Source organism: Lacerta agilis, chromosome 3, assembly GCF_009819535.1.
Source record: "Lacerta agilis isolate rLacAgi1 chromosome 3, rLacAgi1.pri, whole genome shotgun sequence".
Classification (NCBI taxonomy): domain Eukaryota; kingdom Metazoa; phylum Chordata; class Lepidosauria; order Squamata; family Lacertidae; genus Lacerta; species Lacerta agilis.
The window spans coordinates 80,665,917-80,680,895 of NC_046314.1; the positions used below are offsets into that span (position 1 = coordinate 80,665,917).

Sequence of the window (14,979 nt, forward strand, 5' to 3'; positions counted from 1 at the left end):
ACGCACGTCCAGGTCCTTATTCCCAGCAAGACCTTTCCTGCAGTCATAAAAGACAATTCCCACATCATCTTTCTTTTAATGGAAGCACTCATGGGAATGTTTTTTCATCTGTAAGTTTTTTTAATAGATCTGCTCTGTTTATATATAGTTTTGATTATATAAATGTTTAATTGTTTTTATTGTTCTTTTCAAAAAGCTTTTAGCTGCTCCTATTTTATCTGTAAAAGGCTTTGAGTCCCCGACAGGGAAGGAAGCAGGAAATACACACATTCAACTTTAATAATGTCATCTAAATAAGTTTATTGTAGGATTCATCCGAGTGGGTGAGTGGAACACCCAAAATGATAGTAAAAATAGCCTTTGGTTCGCTTTGAGTGGCTCTGCTCTGCTCCCGTATTCATGAACTCTACAGGAGCAGGAGCCATAGGGCAGTATAGTAGAGGTTTGTACTGCATTAAAGGATTACACATCTTTTAATCTGTGTTTCATTTTACCTCAGCTTTAGGTGTAAGCAGAAATGGAGATGCAAGATTAAGCATGGTCTGCAACTGAAGGAGCAGGAGTGTTATCCTTTTGTATATGAGTATATCCACCCAGAGCAGGCCAGAAGGACTTCTTACTGCCATTATGGAATGAGGGAGTTGGGGAGGAACCACATTGCCTTTCCTCCATTGCATACTTCAGCAGCAGCCTTCCCCAACCTGGTGCTCTTCAGATGTTTTGGACTACGGTCAGTCCCAGTCAGCTCCAGCCAGCATTCCCAAAACATTTGGAGGGCACCAAGTTGGGGAAGGTGGACCTACAGGTAACTAAGCCCATAATCAAGCCTAAACATATGTGACTGAGTTGCACATTCTCTGCCTGCTTACTCCTACCTCTACTTCCTTTTCCTGCCTTGTGTCAGATTTTTAACAGCCAGCGCCTCAGGGCAGCGACCCCGAGCCTTTTCTGTAACATTCCATATGCACACACAGTGCTAACTAATTAGCAAACAATTTATACTTAAGTGCCGCTTGCCATGTAGACTGAAGGAAAGTGAACAGAAGCAGCTTTTTACAGGAACACAGATATGAACACATCTGATTCAGTTCGGGATCTGTTTACAGCTGAATTAGATATTCCTGAAGGGGTTATTAGGGCAGTGAGTACATCCTACTCAGCCACCTTCTGAATAGCTCCATCTGATTAAACCTGGGACAGTTGCGTGAAAATCACGTGCTCTTCCAGTGTGCTAAACTGACAGTGGAGGTTGACAGCTGGAGAGGGGCGGGGAAGGAATTTCCTTTAGTGGAATTAATAGTAATGGGCCTCAGCTAAATGGATGGGGCTCTGTGAGCAATAGATCTCATAAGCCATGCCAAGTCTTGTCGAGTAGCCCATTCTCACTGTTATAATCCTGTCTCCTTTCTGTGCTACTACTGCTTGCTCCCAGTGATGGCTGCTCTTTGTTTTCTTATGGCACTGTGGATGTACATTCGTGGTACCATATGAAGACATGGTGACCAGAAGCGTTGAAGTGCCCACAATCAAGAGGAGCTGCAAGTGTGGAGGAAAGCAGTAGGTGTGAATAATTCTGATGACAAGTTCTCTTTTTTAAGCAGTAGTGGTGTTAAGGGATAGGCTGGAAAAAAAGAGCCAGGAAATTGATGTTCCTCTGCTCTGGCAGAAAGTTCAAAGGACAGCAAAGGGTAGGAGGCATTCATCAGCAGTATGCTCAGTGATGCAATTCTGTGCCCTGAGGAGTTTGTGGTCTGAACTAATCTAGCCATGATTTTGCTTTTCCTCAGCTGGAGGGTGGCAGCTGGTATTAAAAAATAGCCTGGCAGGCACAATTTTTACAAAGAGGCTTTGCTTACTTCAGCAAGCATACTGCGCAGGGCTTTTTTGGCTGCAGCTCTCTGCAATTAATTAAATGCTAGGAACGCAGAGGAAAGGAGCACAAACTCCTGCTACTCTCCCCTTCTTCTTGGGCAATGGGTTGTAACATCAAGGGCCCTAGGAGATTTGTACCAAGGGGGTGGCGGGGTGGGGAGCAAGGCCCAGAGATAATGGCTAGAACAATAAATGATGAAAATGTTAGTGGGACTGAATGGGGTTGTTACTATTAGGGTCATAAGCCATGTAAGTAGAGAGCTTTCTACATAGAACTAATCTGCTAATGCAGATTCCAAACTCCAAGCAAAATCCATTTTGTCTTGTAATTAAGGGGGAGAATAAAATAAGCACTTGAGCATTAGTTGCAGGATAAATGAGAAGAATTAGAAGACACAGAAGTAAGAAACACAATATTGGGGAATATAATAGCCGCTTTGCAGTTTGCAATAGATGACTTGGCTTAGGACTTGTATTTCATTTGATTCTCCAAAATAAACAGTAGGACAAGCCAGAGAAGACTCAGATGACAACCCCGAAGCTTTGACAATATGGTCTGCATAATTGACGTATTAACATCCTATGGCATGAAAGGTAAAGAATATCAGGTGCCTGCCATTTATCTGGTGATTGAACACACTCCAAATTATCCAAAGTGCTTTCACCAGGAAGGTACTGGACTAGGCCATGTTAATGGTCTGGTTATATACAGTTTTAAAGATCCAGGGATAAAGGCATGGAAAGAGTTCCAGTCTAGAAATAAAGCAGTTTCATATGATTTATGGTCCCTCACTAATATATTAATTAGGCCAAGCTGTTCATGACAGGCTTGCATTTCAAACCTTTCCTTCTTTTTTATAGCTCTTCAGTTGCCATTGGAGCACTTGCCACCATCTTCCAGGTTTGTAAGATGGTTATGTACCTGTTTCCATGGTGGGATAATTTATATATATATTCCCATCTAGCCTAAAATATTTGAAGCCAACATAATAAAATTAGGAAAAGGTACCATAGAAATTTCAGCTTTGTAAAAACAACAACGTTGATTAATCTTAATTAAATCCTCACTTCAGATTTTTTTTTTTAAAATAACTAATCAGCCTCCATCTGAAAGCAGACTGTGGGATGGTTACCAAGGTAAAGCAGTGAGAATGAAGCATCATTTCAGCCCTTTGGACCGGCACAATATTTGAGACATGAACGTTACAACTCTGCAGCAAAATCAGTTGCAATTTTCAATTAAATTATGTCTCATTAGAAAGACTGTTATTAAACATAATAGCGTAGGAAAGAGCACTCCAGGGATGTATCCAACTTCTGTTAAGAGGTCATCATTATTGCTTGGTAACTAACTGCTGACACCTTCCCCTTCATTCCCCACCCTTGCTTTGAAGGTGACACTTTGTGATACCTTCATTGTTGTTGTTTAGTCGTGTCCGACTCTTCGTGACCCCATGGACCAGAGCACGCCAGGCACTCCTGTCTTCCACTGCCTCCCGCAGTTTGGTCACTCATGTTGGTAGCTTCAAGAACCGTGTTCAACCATCTCATCCTCTGTCGTCCCCTTCTCCTTGTGCCCTCCATCTTTCCCAACATCAGGGTCTTTTCCGGGGAGTCTTCTCTTCTCACAAGGTGGCCAAAGTATTGGAGCCTCAGCTTCAGGATCTGTCCTTCCAGTGAGCACTCAGGGCTGATACTTTCATTACCAGGCGCATTTCTTGTCTGTTGGGATCTATGAGAGGGTTCATAGAATCATACTATTGAAGAGTTGGAAGGGGCCATGAGGATCATCTCATCCAACCCCCTGCAATACAGAAATATTTCACCCAATGTGGAGCTCTGATTGGGTGGGAAGCTTCCATCATTATCCATGGAGAGATTCTTGCTGCTGATGGAAGATAAAACAGAGCTTGGATCTAAACCTTTTGGGATTTGCCTGCTGGTTTCTGCCTACCCCTCCTCCCCTCCTTTGTAGTACAGTCCAACATGCTATGTTGCATACCACCTGGGAGGGTCCCTCCACCCCCGGGAATGGCTTGGGGAATAAGAGGTGTATTGGGACGTTGAGCAGGAAGGCTCTACCAGGCAATCAGGACTCACGCCAGGATTCTTCAGATCCAAGCCTGTGCACAGATGAGAATGCAGGTCTAAGAGCTGTCAGTGTATGTATGTGAGCAAGACAGAATTAAATTAGAGAAAATATTTTGAGTACATACACTCATTTGGATAGTTGAGCCCAACCTGTATAGCTTTCCACCTGTCCAATGTGTCGGCTGCTGGGCTTTTGGTGTGCAGTATAGGCAATGTGGAAGGTACAGCAGCATTTTCCATTCTCTTTCTCCCCCCCCCTCCCCCATATAGTTTCCCACATGGCTGGGTTATTTAAAATAAAGAATGCGGTAACCCTCCCATGCAGACATAAGTTTCAAATCTGGTAAAACAGTTCGTTTTTCTGGCAGTAAATCTGGTAAAACTGTTCGTTTTTCTAGCCAACTATTATGTTACCGTTTTCACCAATTTCCACAAGTGAGAATGGTTTACCACCATTGCAAGTTTTATTCCCTTACTGGCTAAGGTACTTTGTAGGAAACATTGGCCGTATCACATTGAAACCCAGTAATTATTCTGAAAAGGCACTAGAAATTTAGAAGGATTTGTAAGGTTCAATATTCATGATACATCCATTAGTGTTAAGAGTTGCATTTTATTTATACCATTTTTTTTCCCAAAAAACAGAAACCTTTTTTATTTTTCTTGATAAATGAATCTCAATCCCTCTTTTTTATATCCCTGATTATGTACTGGCTCCTTTAAAAAAGAGAGAATTAGACCAGGGCAGAAAAATAAATTAAAGTGCTTTGTGTTCTGGTGGAAATTGTGGATAGAATGTACCATGCCACATGTATCAGCAAATGTAACCTAACTAGTTATGGCAATTATGGTCTAAAAAAGGCTCAGCTTTCTGTTATCCAGAGATTAATAGATCTGGATTTTTATCTGAGAATTTCAGCTGTTAAATCTTGCTCTCCACTATTCCAAAGCAGTATTCCTAATTATGTAACTGTGAAGGCTTCACACTTGTCAACATTAACTAATTACAAAGATAGGACAGCATTTAAGCTGACTTGTTTTAATGATCTGCTCTCTGCTTCACTAACTGGCCAATTTAATAAGATTCTGCTTAATGAACATCTTTGTTCCCGTGCAATCAGAGGCCTGTGTCTAAACATGTTATATCCAGAGACCTATTGAAATTAATGTGCCTAAATTAGTCATGTCCATTATTTACAATAATACAACTCAGTAAATGGAATATGTGGGTTATGTCCTTTTGTTCTGCAATTTATATAAGGAACCCAGAGAGAGACTGATTCTGTATTAATAACTCTAATCAGAAAAGCCAGTGCCACCGGTATTTCTTTTTAAATGATGACTTTTTCCTTATTATTGAAAAGTAGCTAAATTCTGCCCTTAATTCCTTTCAGGCTCTTATGCAAATTTATCTGTATTCTTAGACTAAATCTCCAGATTTAGGAAGGAGAAAGTGTGGGGGACAGCAGCAGTTGGGAGAGAACACTACATGGACGAATGGAAATTAAAAGAGGCACAAAGGGTTGACCACCCATATTAATCTAAGGTCTGGACGGGCTCACAGCCTGCCATTGTTTGCATCAATCAAAGTCAAATGCTGCTCACTTGAGGGAAGCAACTTGGGCAAATGAAATTATAACCCCAGTTTTGGTTGAATTTTAGAACATAGCAGGAGAACAAACAGGACAGAACTATCTGCTCTGCTCTTAATTTATGACGAGGGTCCAATGGAAGAGATTGCTCAGAACAGACATCCATTAAATTTAATTCTTCCCTTAGCAAAGAAGAGGATTACAAGTACACAGGCTAAAGAGACAAGAGCAAGAACAAAGGGTGTATGGAGGAAAGTGAATGAGCTATGCAATCTGAGCTAAGTGGGCCAGAAAAAGAGCTCTGCCCAGTACAATCTGGCCCAAACCAGACAAATACATCTTCTCTCTCTTCTGCTGCTCTCCAAGCAGAAGATCTTCCAAGGGGAGATCTGCAGATAAAACCAGGTCCTGCTCCCGTTACTTTGTCCCTTAGCACTAGTAACAGCAACAGAGTACATGACCTATGTAGAGGCAGGGGCCGCAGAGCAGAGTCTGTAAGGCTATAAGTTAAGTCCAACTGCTTTGGTTGTCATGTTCAGTACCACAGAGGAAACAGCTGGAATGTCTCTGGGAACTCTCTGAAAAGGAGGGATGTTGGGTCCTTCCAACGTGTCCAGGATGCCTGTGAGAAAAGGAACAGGGCTAGTCAATACTAAATGTAGGCTGTACTTAAATCAGTTTTGTTTCATATTACTTTCACCCTTTGCTGTTTCACAGCATTAATTTCTTCAGCCTTCTCCTATACGTGTGCATGTCTTTTCCTGGATGTTATTTTTCTCAATACACATCAAATCTGCAGTTCAGTGAAGCGGTGGGTCTTGAGATGGAACTGTGTATAGAGCCAGCTTCCAGAATCAAGGTGTGGCTGAGCATTGTGCTCTTCATAGCAGATGACATTAGGAAAGCATTTTGGTACATGGGCAACATGCCTCAGATTCACTCTGCCCACCAAGGCAGAGATGGGGCAATGCAAGAATGCTATTGGTTCAGACTGAATAAAGTTCAGGACTTGATATGATAAGCAGTACAAGTGTTGCAGATGACAAGATGTTGAATGCAAGCATTAACATAGCAAACTATTTCAGTGAACTCTCAAAGCTTCTCAAAAAGCAGGCCTCTACCTGATCAAGTTCAGTAACACAAACAGAATCTACTCCCTCTCAGACATTTTAGGGGCTCAGAATTCATTGCTTTTATTTATATAACATGAGAGTGTGTGTGTGTGTGTAAGAGAGAGAGAGAGAGGGCTACTTATTGAGTTTAAATAATGTCATATACACCTGTGCATTCATCACTTGTGACAAAAGTGCACATTTACCACGTACAGAAGTTTCAGCTCTGCAGGAAAACCATTAAGTGTGAAATGTCTCAAAGGAGGAATGGGGCTCAGACCATATAATTTATGAAATCCAAGTAGTGATCTGCTCACAGGGAGTGGAAGACATGGCATAAAACAGAGAATCCTTTGGGTGATGTTCTCACAGAGTTCTGAAGCCTTCATTTCAACGGGGCAAAAACAACAAACAGCTGGAAGTGTGTGCTTCCAAAACAAAAAAACATACAGCCCAGTATTGTTCTCTCTTACCTTCTACAACCTTGTGATAAGCAAAGTGCAGATAAAGGAGGAAGAGCATGTGCAGGGCAGCAAGCGCTCCACACAAGATGAGTCGCTGGGTATGCCCCACTGTGCGTGACACCAACACAGCAACCTAGGAAAGACAGATCTCATAGGTTTCTCAAAGTCTGGCTACAAAACCCAAAGTACAAATGCATAAGGCAACAGAGCTATCATTTCCTATGGCAATGTTTCCCACAGAATTCACAGGCCTAAGAGGTACAGGGATGTGTGCTTTAGTTTCACAGGGATGAATGCACTTTTAAACCTCTCAATTCCTTCTTAAAATAATTCCTATAGCTGTGCCTCCAAGTGCCATCAGAGTTTGGGTATTTAAACCAGATCTCATGGGCAACATGTCAATGCCAAGCTGAGGAAGCAGCTATTGCCAGCTAGTGATATGACAAAATGGTGCATGAGGTTAGCAGAGGTCTTTGGGAATCCACACACCACTAAACAAGAGTCAGTTCTTATGTGCTGAAATGGAAACGAGATCCTTAGTTTCAAAACACAACATCTTTCAAGTCTCCCGTTACCTATAGCCAAAGCAGATCCGGGGGGGGGGGGGGAACAGGGAGAGATTCAACTGCGTCAGAAAAGCACTTCCTCCACCAGACCTTTTGTTAGTATTTAATTATGTATATTTGATGGACGGCTAAAGTAGCCACCATTGTTTTTGGCATCCATCTGCCCCAAGAGACAATGGAGTGTGCCTCCAGGGACGAAGGCAAACCACTGTGTTAGCAGCACCAAAATGACCTCCCTGGAGCGCAAGTCTGGGCAGCGTGCATGGAGGTCTTGGGCTGCCCAGATGACAAGACCCTCCCTCTCAGCCTCGCTGATGTGGTCCAAACGAAAGCATAGCAGTATGTTTGACCTCAGGAGTTGGCAGAAGGAGGCATACAAGGTGCCATCCAACCAGAAATAACCACTGTATAATATGGTTTTAATGCTATTCAGTCAACATACTTGGAATGATAGAGGTGCTAATTTTGAAGGAGGCATTCAATGGCTGATGAGTGCATAATACAGTTGAAAGAGTTAAACATTTCATAACCTAGGGCAGGTATACACAATCTACTGGATGCTAATAGAAAAAGGGATAGAGAAGGAAGTGGGGGTGGGGGGAGAAAATGCAGCTACTAATTCTTACATATCTCTGAACAACTCCTCAAAACTGATACGCATGAAGCATGACATGATGTTACTCACCATTCTTAATGTGGAGAGGCCGCCAATCACCAGCCAGAAGATATAAAAAAGGGAGTGAAAGTGGATGTTGTAGGTGACAAAGAGGGTGATGCAGTGCCCAAAAAGTCCATAGCCCTGTGTGTAGGAAGGGAACCCATTAGAGACAAGCATGAGGGCATGTGAAAACTCCCAAACATAAGCAGCAGTATATTCTGACTACATTTTCTCACTGACGCAGCCTAAAGTGCCAGGAGCTGTACAAGTCAATGTACTGCAGCTGAATGTCAGAATTATGCCTGGCTACTAGAGCTATTAGGGGACACGGGGGGCTCTGTGGTTTAAACCACAGAGCCTAGGGCTTACTAATCAGAAGGTCGGCGGTTCGAATCCCTGCGATGGGGTGAGCTCCTGTTGCTTGGTCCCAGCTCTTGCCCACCTAGCAGTTCGAAAGCACGTCAAAAGTGCAAGTAGATAAATAGGTGCCGCTCTGGTTCGGCAGAAGCGGCTTTGTCATGTTGGCCACATGACCTGGAAGCTGTACACCGGCTCCCTCGGCCAGTAACGCGAGATGAGCGCCACAACCCCAGAGTCAGACACGACTGGACCTAATGGTCAGGGGTCCCTTTACCTTTACTTTACTAGAGCTATTAGACAAATGTCAGATTATGCCCAACGCATGTCTGAATATATTATAGGGTTAATCACTACACAGGCCTGTTTTAGACACTCTCGGAGACTATTAGTTGGTTAGAGAGCTTATTCTTACTTACCAATAGCGACAACATTTGGACCATGGTGATCTGAGCATTGCACAAGTACGCCAGGAAGTAGATGAAGGAGGAGACGCCTATCCAATAACCAAAACAGGTGCCAATTGCTGTACCCATCAATGTGCCTTCCCTCTGTTGAAAAAGCAAGAGAAGCTAGAGGTGCAAACTGGAAATGGGACTATCAAGCAGTAATGCCATGTAACTCAACTGGAGTGGAGTCTGTAGTAGTAATTACTTGCACCTCATACACAGAACTCTCCCACCATAGAACGTTTAAGATACTTCAACACTCCTGTGCAGAAAGTTCAAAAGCTAAATAAGGCTCTGGCTAGGAACATGTCAGGAAAACCAGTTCCTTTGCTTACAATGATAGTATCAGATGTCTTCATTCCATGAAGCAAGATGGCCACCAATGTGAAGACCAGCATGAGGGGACCATAAAGTTCACCAGCAATCTTCTATAAAAGAGGAAAGATGTAATTGATCAGTTTGCTGGGATTTTAATTTCAGATGAATTTGTGAAGAGGAATACAAATGCAGAAAGGGAACTACAAAAGTATTGCCCCACTACATCTGGAATAGGAAAGCAGTCAAGCTGCCCCAAAGAGCTTCAACAGAGAGGACACACCAATGCATACTTGCACTGGGACACAGGTAGAGTACCTCACCAGCTTTAGAGAGGGGGAAAGTGAAGCAGAGCCCCATCTAAACTCCCACTTTTGAGTTTAAAAGCTCCTTGCTCTTCTGACACAAAAAACTTAAACCTATTATCTACCACACAAACTCACCTGAGGAAAATTAATCATCTTCACAGGTATCATAGATTCCAACAACCTGAATGTGAACAAGGTGTGCACGAGAGAGTTAATAGCTATGAACAAATGAACAAGCAACAAGGTCTTTTAGGACAAACATCTCATTTAAAATTCACATGCAGCTCTGCCAAACAAAATCAGGCTATAAATTTAATTAATTAATAAATAAAAATTAACTTATGACAGATCTGATGCTATAGATCAAAACATTAATGATGGAAGGCTTCATCATTACAATAAAAATGTAATGTTGTCATTTTGCAGTTCACTTGGTGTCAGAGTGTGATGACAGACTTCTGAAAGCTGCTGGGACATCGTAGCAGCACTGGAGTATGAGACGGGAGTGGAGGAATGAGACAGAGGTAGGTTGGTGGGTTGTTCAGGTGAACCATGAAGGAACTGTCAGGCAGGACAGGGCAGCTTCCCAGCAACCATCCTGCTCTGCCACCACCTCCCTCCTCACTCTGCTGCTGCTAAGGCTGAAATAGTGTTGCTAGTGAGGCTGGCAGTATGAGCAGGAGGAGGTCTAAGGAGAGGGAGGGAGGGTATGATGAGGTCTAAAGGTAGCAGAGGTGATTGGCAAGGTTCAAGGGGAGGGTTGGCAAGAGCAGGGATACACCCCCACTCTCATTAAATAATCCACACAGCACGCCACTAAAATGGATACAAAGCCTGGGGTGGTTGGTAGGTGGGAGATATGTACAACCCTGATCCTGTCTAATTTGCACTGGGAGTGGAGCTTTTTAATTGTCCTCCTGTGGTTAGTTCAATAGTCATGTACAAGAGAGGAAGCCCAACAGCAGTTTGTGCCTTTTAATAATCCGTATTGTACAGACAGATTAAAGGAACTCTGATTTACATTCATTTGATAGGGCACACAAGGCTAAGCAATTTGTTGAACTGATACTACACAGCCCTGTTTTGCTTGTGCAATACCATCAAAAGATTGAAAATGAAAAAGTTTGGAATAAATGGTTTGAGAAATTACAGCACAGATAGGAGAATTCTTGAACATCTCCCCAGAAGCTGCATTATAAAAGGCTGGTAAGCAAAACAGATGTGTGGTACTTGTCTCTATGATCTGAACAGCCAGCTTATTAATAACAAAGATGTGGGGTGCCAGGGAATTGCTTTCTTAAATGAAGTGTGCTTCTGTTATTAACATAATAAACAGCAGCAAAGCTGGAAAAGTGGAAGGAAGAACCTGCCATTTGCTTACCTGTTCCGAACCTGGTTTGGCTCAACATCAAAGTAAGGTCTGAGGATATCAATGTTAGCATAGAGATTGAAAGCCTTGGAGGCTTGTCTCTTTCCTGCTTGCCACATCTAGAAAAGAGAGATTGTAAGAAACTGAGCTCTCCTTTCTTAGTGCTGATGACTAGATTATTGCATTGAATTCTACAGCTTTTGCACAGGGATCAACATTCATGCCATATTTTAGGATGCACCACACACCAGTGATCTTTGTAGTTGTGCAACAGAAATTTATGCTGCTATGAAAGTTACGACAGTAGCCTGGAGCTGGTGGTAGAGACTACTACCTCTGCAAATGAATGAGGAGAAGGCTCAGGCACGTTGCTGATTCTTGCTCAGTTTCTCACGAGGAATGCAAGATCGTGCAATAGAGGAGGCGTCATGCCTGGCCAGACCCAGTGCCAGGCACGGAGCCGTTGGAGAGTTAACCAGACAGTCCACAGGTTGAGGACCTTGAGGAGCAGGCAGGGACTCAAGGAACCAGTGCTGATGATCCTTTTAGGGGGCCCTGCTGAAGAACCCTGGGAGCTGTCAAAGGAGGAGGTGAAGCCACCCATCAGTTCTTGAGAATGCTGGTGCCAAAAGGGGCAAGTTGAAGAGGGATGACATAGCATGGGTCTTTGGACCCAGAGCCATGGCATAGCTTGTGAAGCATCTACTTGTGAGTAAGCAGTCCCACAGAACTCCTTTACTACCAGCAGTTGTGGTTAGGGTGTGGTCTAGGAAGCCAAGATATAAGGTCTCCCTCTTGAGCCTCATTGGAAACAATGCAGCCCTTCAGCTCCTTTCCCTTGCCTGAACTCCTGTGATATTCAGCTTTGGCTGTTGCCTGACCTTGCCTCTGGATCACATTTTGGACCTGGACTGATTTTCAGTGCTTGACTTAGGCTTACTTGGCCTGTGCTGCACCTTCAACCCTGCTGCCCTTAGTGAGTGTTTCATGAAGAGGCTTCGTCCTCTTGGGATTGAGACTCTAACCCGGAGGGAATCCCCTGGACTGGAGCATGACAGGGGGATATGCAGTTATTACTTTCATAAAATTTATTTATTTACTGCTAGATTGTAAAAAAAAAGGGTGTCAAAGAAGTTTACAAGTCTAGCTTATGTTTCTCCAACCAGAAGAGAAATAAATGGTCTGTTTTCTACTGTGTGGGTTAAAAGAACAGGAGCTAAATCTAATTTTGAGTGATAGGTTTTTTATAAATCCAGTTCTGCCTGCACTGTCTTGCATACGTATAGCAAGGCCTGTGGCCCATGTGCAGATCACAGAATATATGTTGTCCATCTGAGAACGACAAATGTGAACATAAAACCCAAGACTATGCTTTGGAAGAAACGCCAATCATTGTCCTTAGAGGATTACAGTCAATGAGCTTGCAGGAACCAGCAGTCTCCTGGCCTTAGAACTTCTTCACATCAGAGAAGCAAGAACAAACCAAGTACCGGTAGAATGCAGCTTACCTCATCAGCTACTTGCCGACCCAACTGACCCTTAAAGCCCTTCATTCCCAAGAACTCGCCATCTTCCTCATCTGCAGCTGCCGCCTCTGCGTCCACCTCTTCTTCTTCCTTCATGCGTTGGTGTATCTCACCCATGTCTTCAAAACTGGAGCCAGATGTATCATCCATATTTTCCATATCAATTACAGCAGAGCCCCCGCCCTGAATAATGCAAAGATATGCAAAGCATTAAAGGTAGCTAGGTGCCAGTTTTTGCACCTGGCTGACACACAAGGATTACTGAAATGCATGTGCTTTGAAGCCTCAAAGCAAATGTTAAGGACAGACAATATGTTAAGGAGTTTAACAATAAACAGTATTTTTATTGTAAACATCAAATTAAATATGTATTAATAATTTCTGCTAAAATGTGATATTAACAATGTGTCACTTATGTGAATTGCGTATTAATTAATGCTTACTAAAATAATATATAAAAAGTGGTGCCCCCCCCGCAAATGGCGATTAGATATTCTGTTTTGGCGGCCACAACCCAGGTCCCAAAAGCCATTTGGCTCCTAGCGTTTCTGTCCCAGTTTCTAACACTGCTCTCACCTAAACCAGTCTGTGCACTACAGTAATTATGGGTGCCCTCACTGCTTAAAGCAAGGCCCTGATGATCAGGAAGAGGGCCTTCTCAGATACAATCCCACATCTCTGGAACGTTCTCAAGGAGCCTCGCCTTGCTCTCACCTTGATATCCTTGTGGCACAAGGTGGAGATTTTATTTTACTGAAGTTCTGAATATGTTGTAAGCATAAACATTCATAGGACAACTTAACAAAGCATAAAATTAATGACATTTTACCTAAATAGTGACACAATTTTCTGATACCTGCTAGTCAAAAATTTACATTTTGCAAGATGCTGCTTCCCCACCCCTCCCCTACATTATACTGTATATGGGTCCAACTTAAACTTCAGGAAAAACTTTCTCACACTAAGAGCTCTTTGACAGTGGAATGGTCTCCCTCAAGAGGTTTTTAAGCAGAGGTTTAATGGCCATTTGTAATGGATGCTTTAGTGGAGATTCCTGCATTGCAGGGGGTTTGGACCAGAAGACCCTCAGCACGTCTTCCAACTCTACAAGTTTATGATTCTATGACTGAAGCCATAAGTAATACATTGGTAGACCGGACATCCATGCCTGGAAACTAGAACTGACAATCAGCTCCTTAAACCGGGATATATAGCTGTCTCTTGAACCTCTTCCTCCCTGAAGTACATTTTGGATATATACATATAGATTGCTAAAAACCAAAAACATTCTGCAGTCTTCCAATACCAGATGTGGCAGTCTCAAATCAACTCCAGCAGGGCTGGAGGCAAGCAACTACCACTTATGGCTGCAATTTTAATCCTACTTACCTGGGAGTAAGCCCCACTGAATTCAACAAAACATACTTCTGAGGAAACATGGTTAGGACTGAGGTGTACGCCCCTGACTGACAGCCGCCAGCTAAGAAAATAATTACTACTTCTCACTACTTCCCCTAACTTTCAAGTAGAAGAGCATTCGAAGCAGGTTGGTGGGTTGTTGTGGTTAGTCTTAATACATACATAGATAGATAGATCTCCCTCTTTTGTAATTCTAACCAAACGTTGCAGGCATAAATGCCACCTATGTGTTTTCTTTTACTTGGACTGAAGCTGATCTGTGAGGTTGGATCTGTCTACAGTTTACCCCATTCCTAATCTAATATTGGAAATCCCATAGCATCTTGGCGGGTTGGTTGATGGCTTTACCCCGAATCGGGGTAAATTTCCATGATTATGTGAAGGGTGGCAGTTACTCCGGATTAATTACTCCGGAACAGGGCAGCAAACGTAACTTGCAGGGTACATACACCTGGCTCCAGAGCGGTCGCGGATGGGGCTCTATCCTGCACCCCTCCCTCCTCCCTCCTCCCCATACCTGCATGTTGTCCTCGAAGGCTCCCCACTCCGGCGCCGCCCCAGGACTCCTCGCCCCTCCGGCGCCTGCGGCCGTGGGCACCCCGGGTCCAGACATCTTCCTGCCACTAGTTGCGGGGAGCGAGCAGGCGCCCGCCCTCCTTCCTCACCCCACTAGCGGAGGATACAGGAAGCCAGGGCCCCGACTGGAGATACAGGGAGAGGGACCCGGATGTAACGAAGCCAAGGCAACCCTCCCCGATAAGGTTATGGACCGTCCCAGCCAAGCTGAGGACGTGGAGACTTAGGAGCTCTCGCGACATTTCGTGACAGGCGACCTATAATTTGCGCCATCTTGGTTGCTCCGGTCTAGGTTACCCAAGGAG

General features: G+C 43.5%; 1 protein-coding gene across 1 annotated transcript; it reads right to left on the minus strand.

The window, feature by feature from the left end:
- Nucleotides 1–5,958: 5,958 nt before the first annotated feature.
- On the minus strand, nt 5,959–14,864 carry YIPF3 (Yip1 domain family member 3). The gene is made up of 9 exons (XM_033144521.1): nt 14,616–14,864; nt 12,662–12,862; nt 11,166–11,272; nt 9,920–9,965; nt 9,497–9,589; nt 9,132–9,263; nt 8,383–8,496; nt 7,141–7,264; nt 5,959–6,177 (listed from the first exon to the last, which is right to left on the minus strand). Exons 1-9 carry the CDS (start codon nt 14,709–14,711, stop codon nt 6,056–6,058), a joined length of 1,035 nt encoding a protein of 344 aa, XP_033000412.1. The 5' UTR covers nt 14,712–14,864; the 3' UTR covers nt 5,959–6,055.
- Between the last annotated feature and the right edge of the window lie 115 nt (nt 14,865–14,979).

What these genes read in the sequence shown, in the direction of transcription:
- YIPF3 (XM_033144521.1), bottom strand. Translation starts at nt 14,711, where the DNA reads ATGTCTGGACCCGGGGTGCCCACGGCCGCAGGCGCCGGAGGGGCGAGG. An exon ending in CCAAACCAGGTTCGGAACAG is followed by an intron (nt 9,966 to 11,165) that starts GTAAGCAAATGG and finishes GTTCACATTCAG; the next exon opens with GTTGTTGGAATCTATGATAC. An exon ending in TTATCACAAGGTTGTAGAAG is followed by an intron (nt 6,178 to 7,140) that starts GTAAGAGAGAAC and finishes CTTTTCTCACAG; the next exon opens with GCATCCTGGACACGTTGGAA.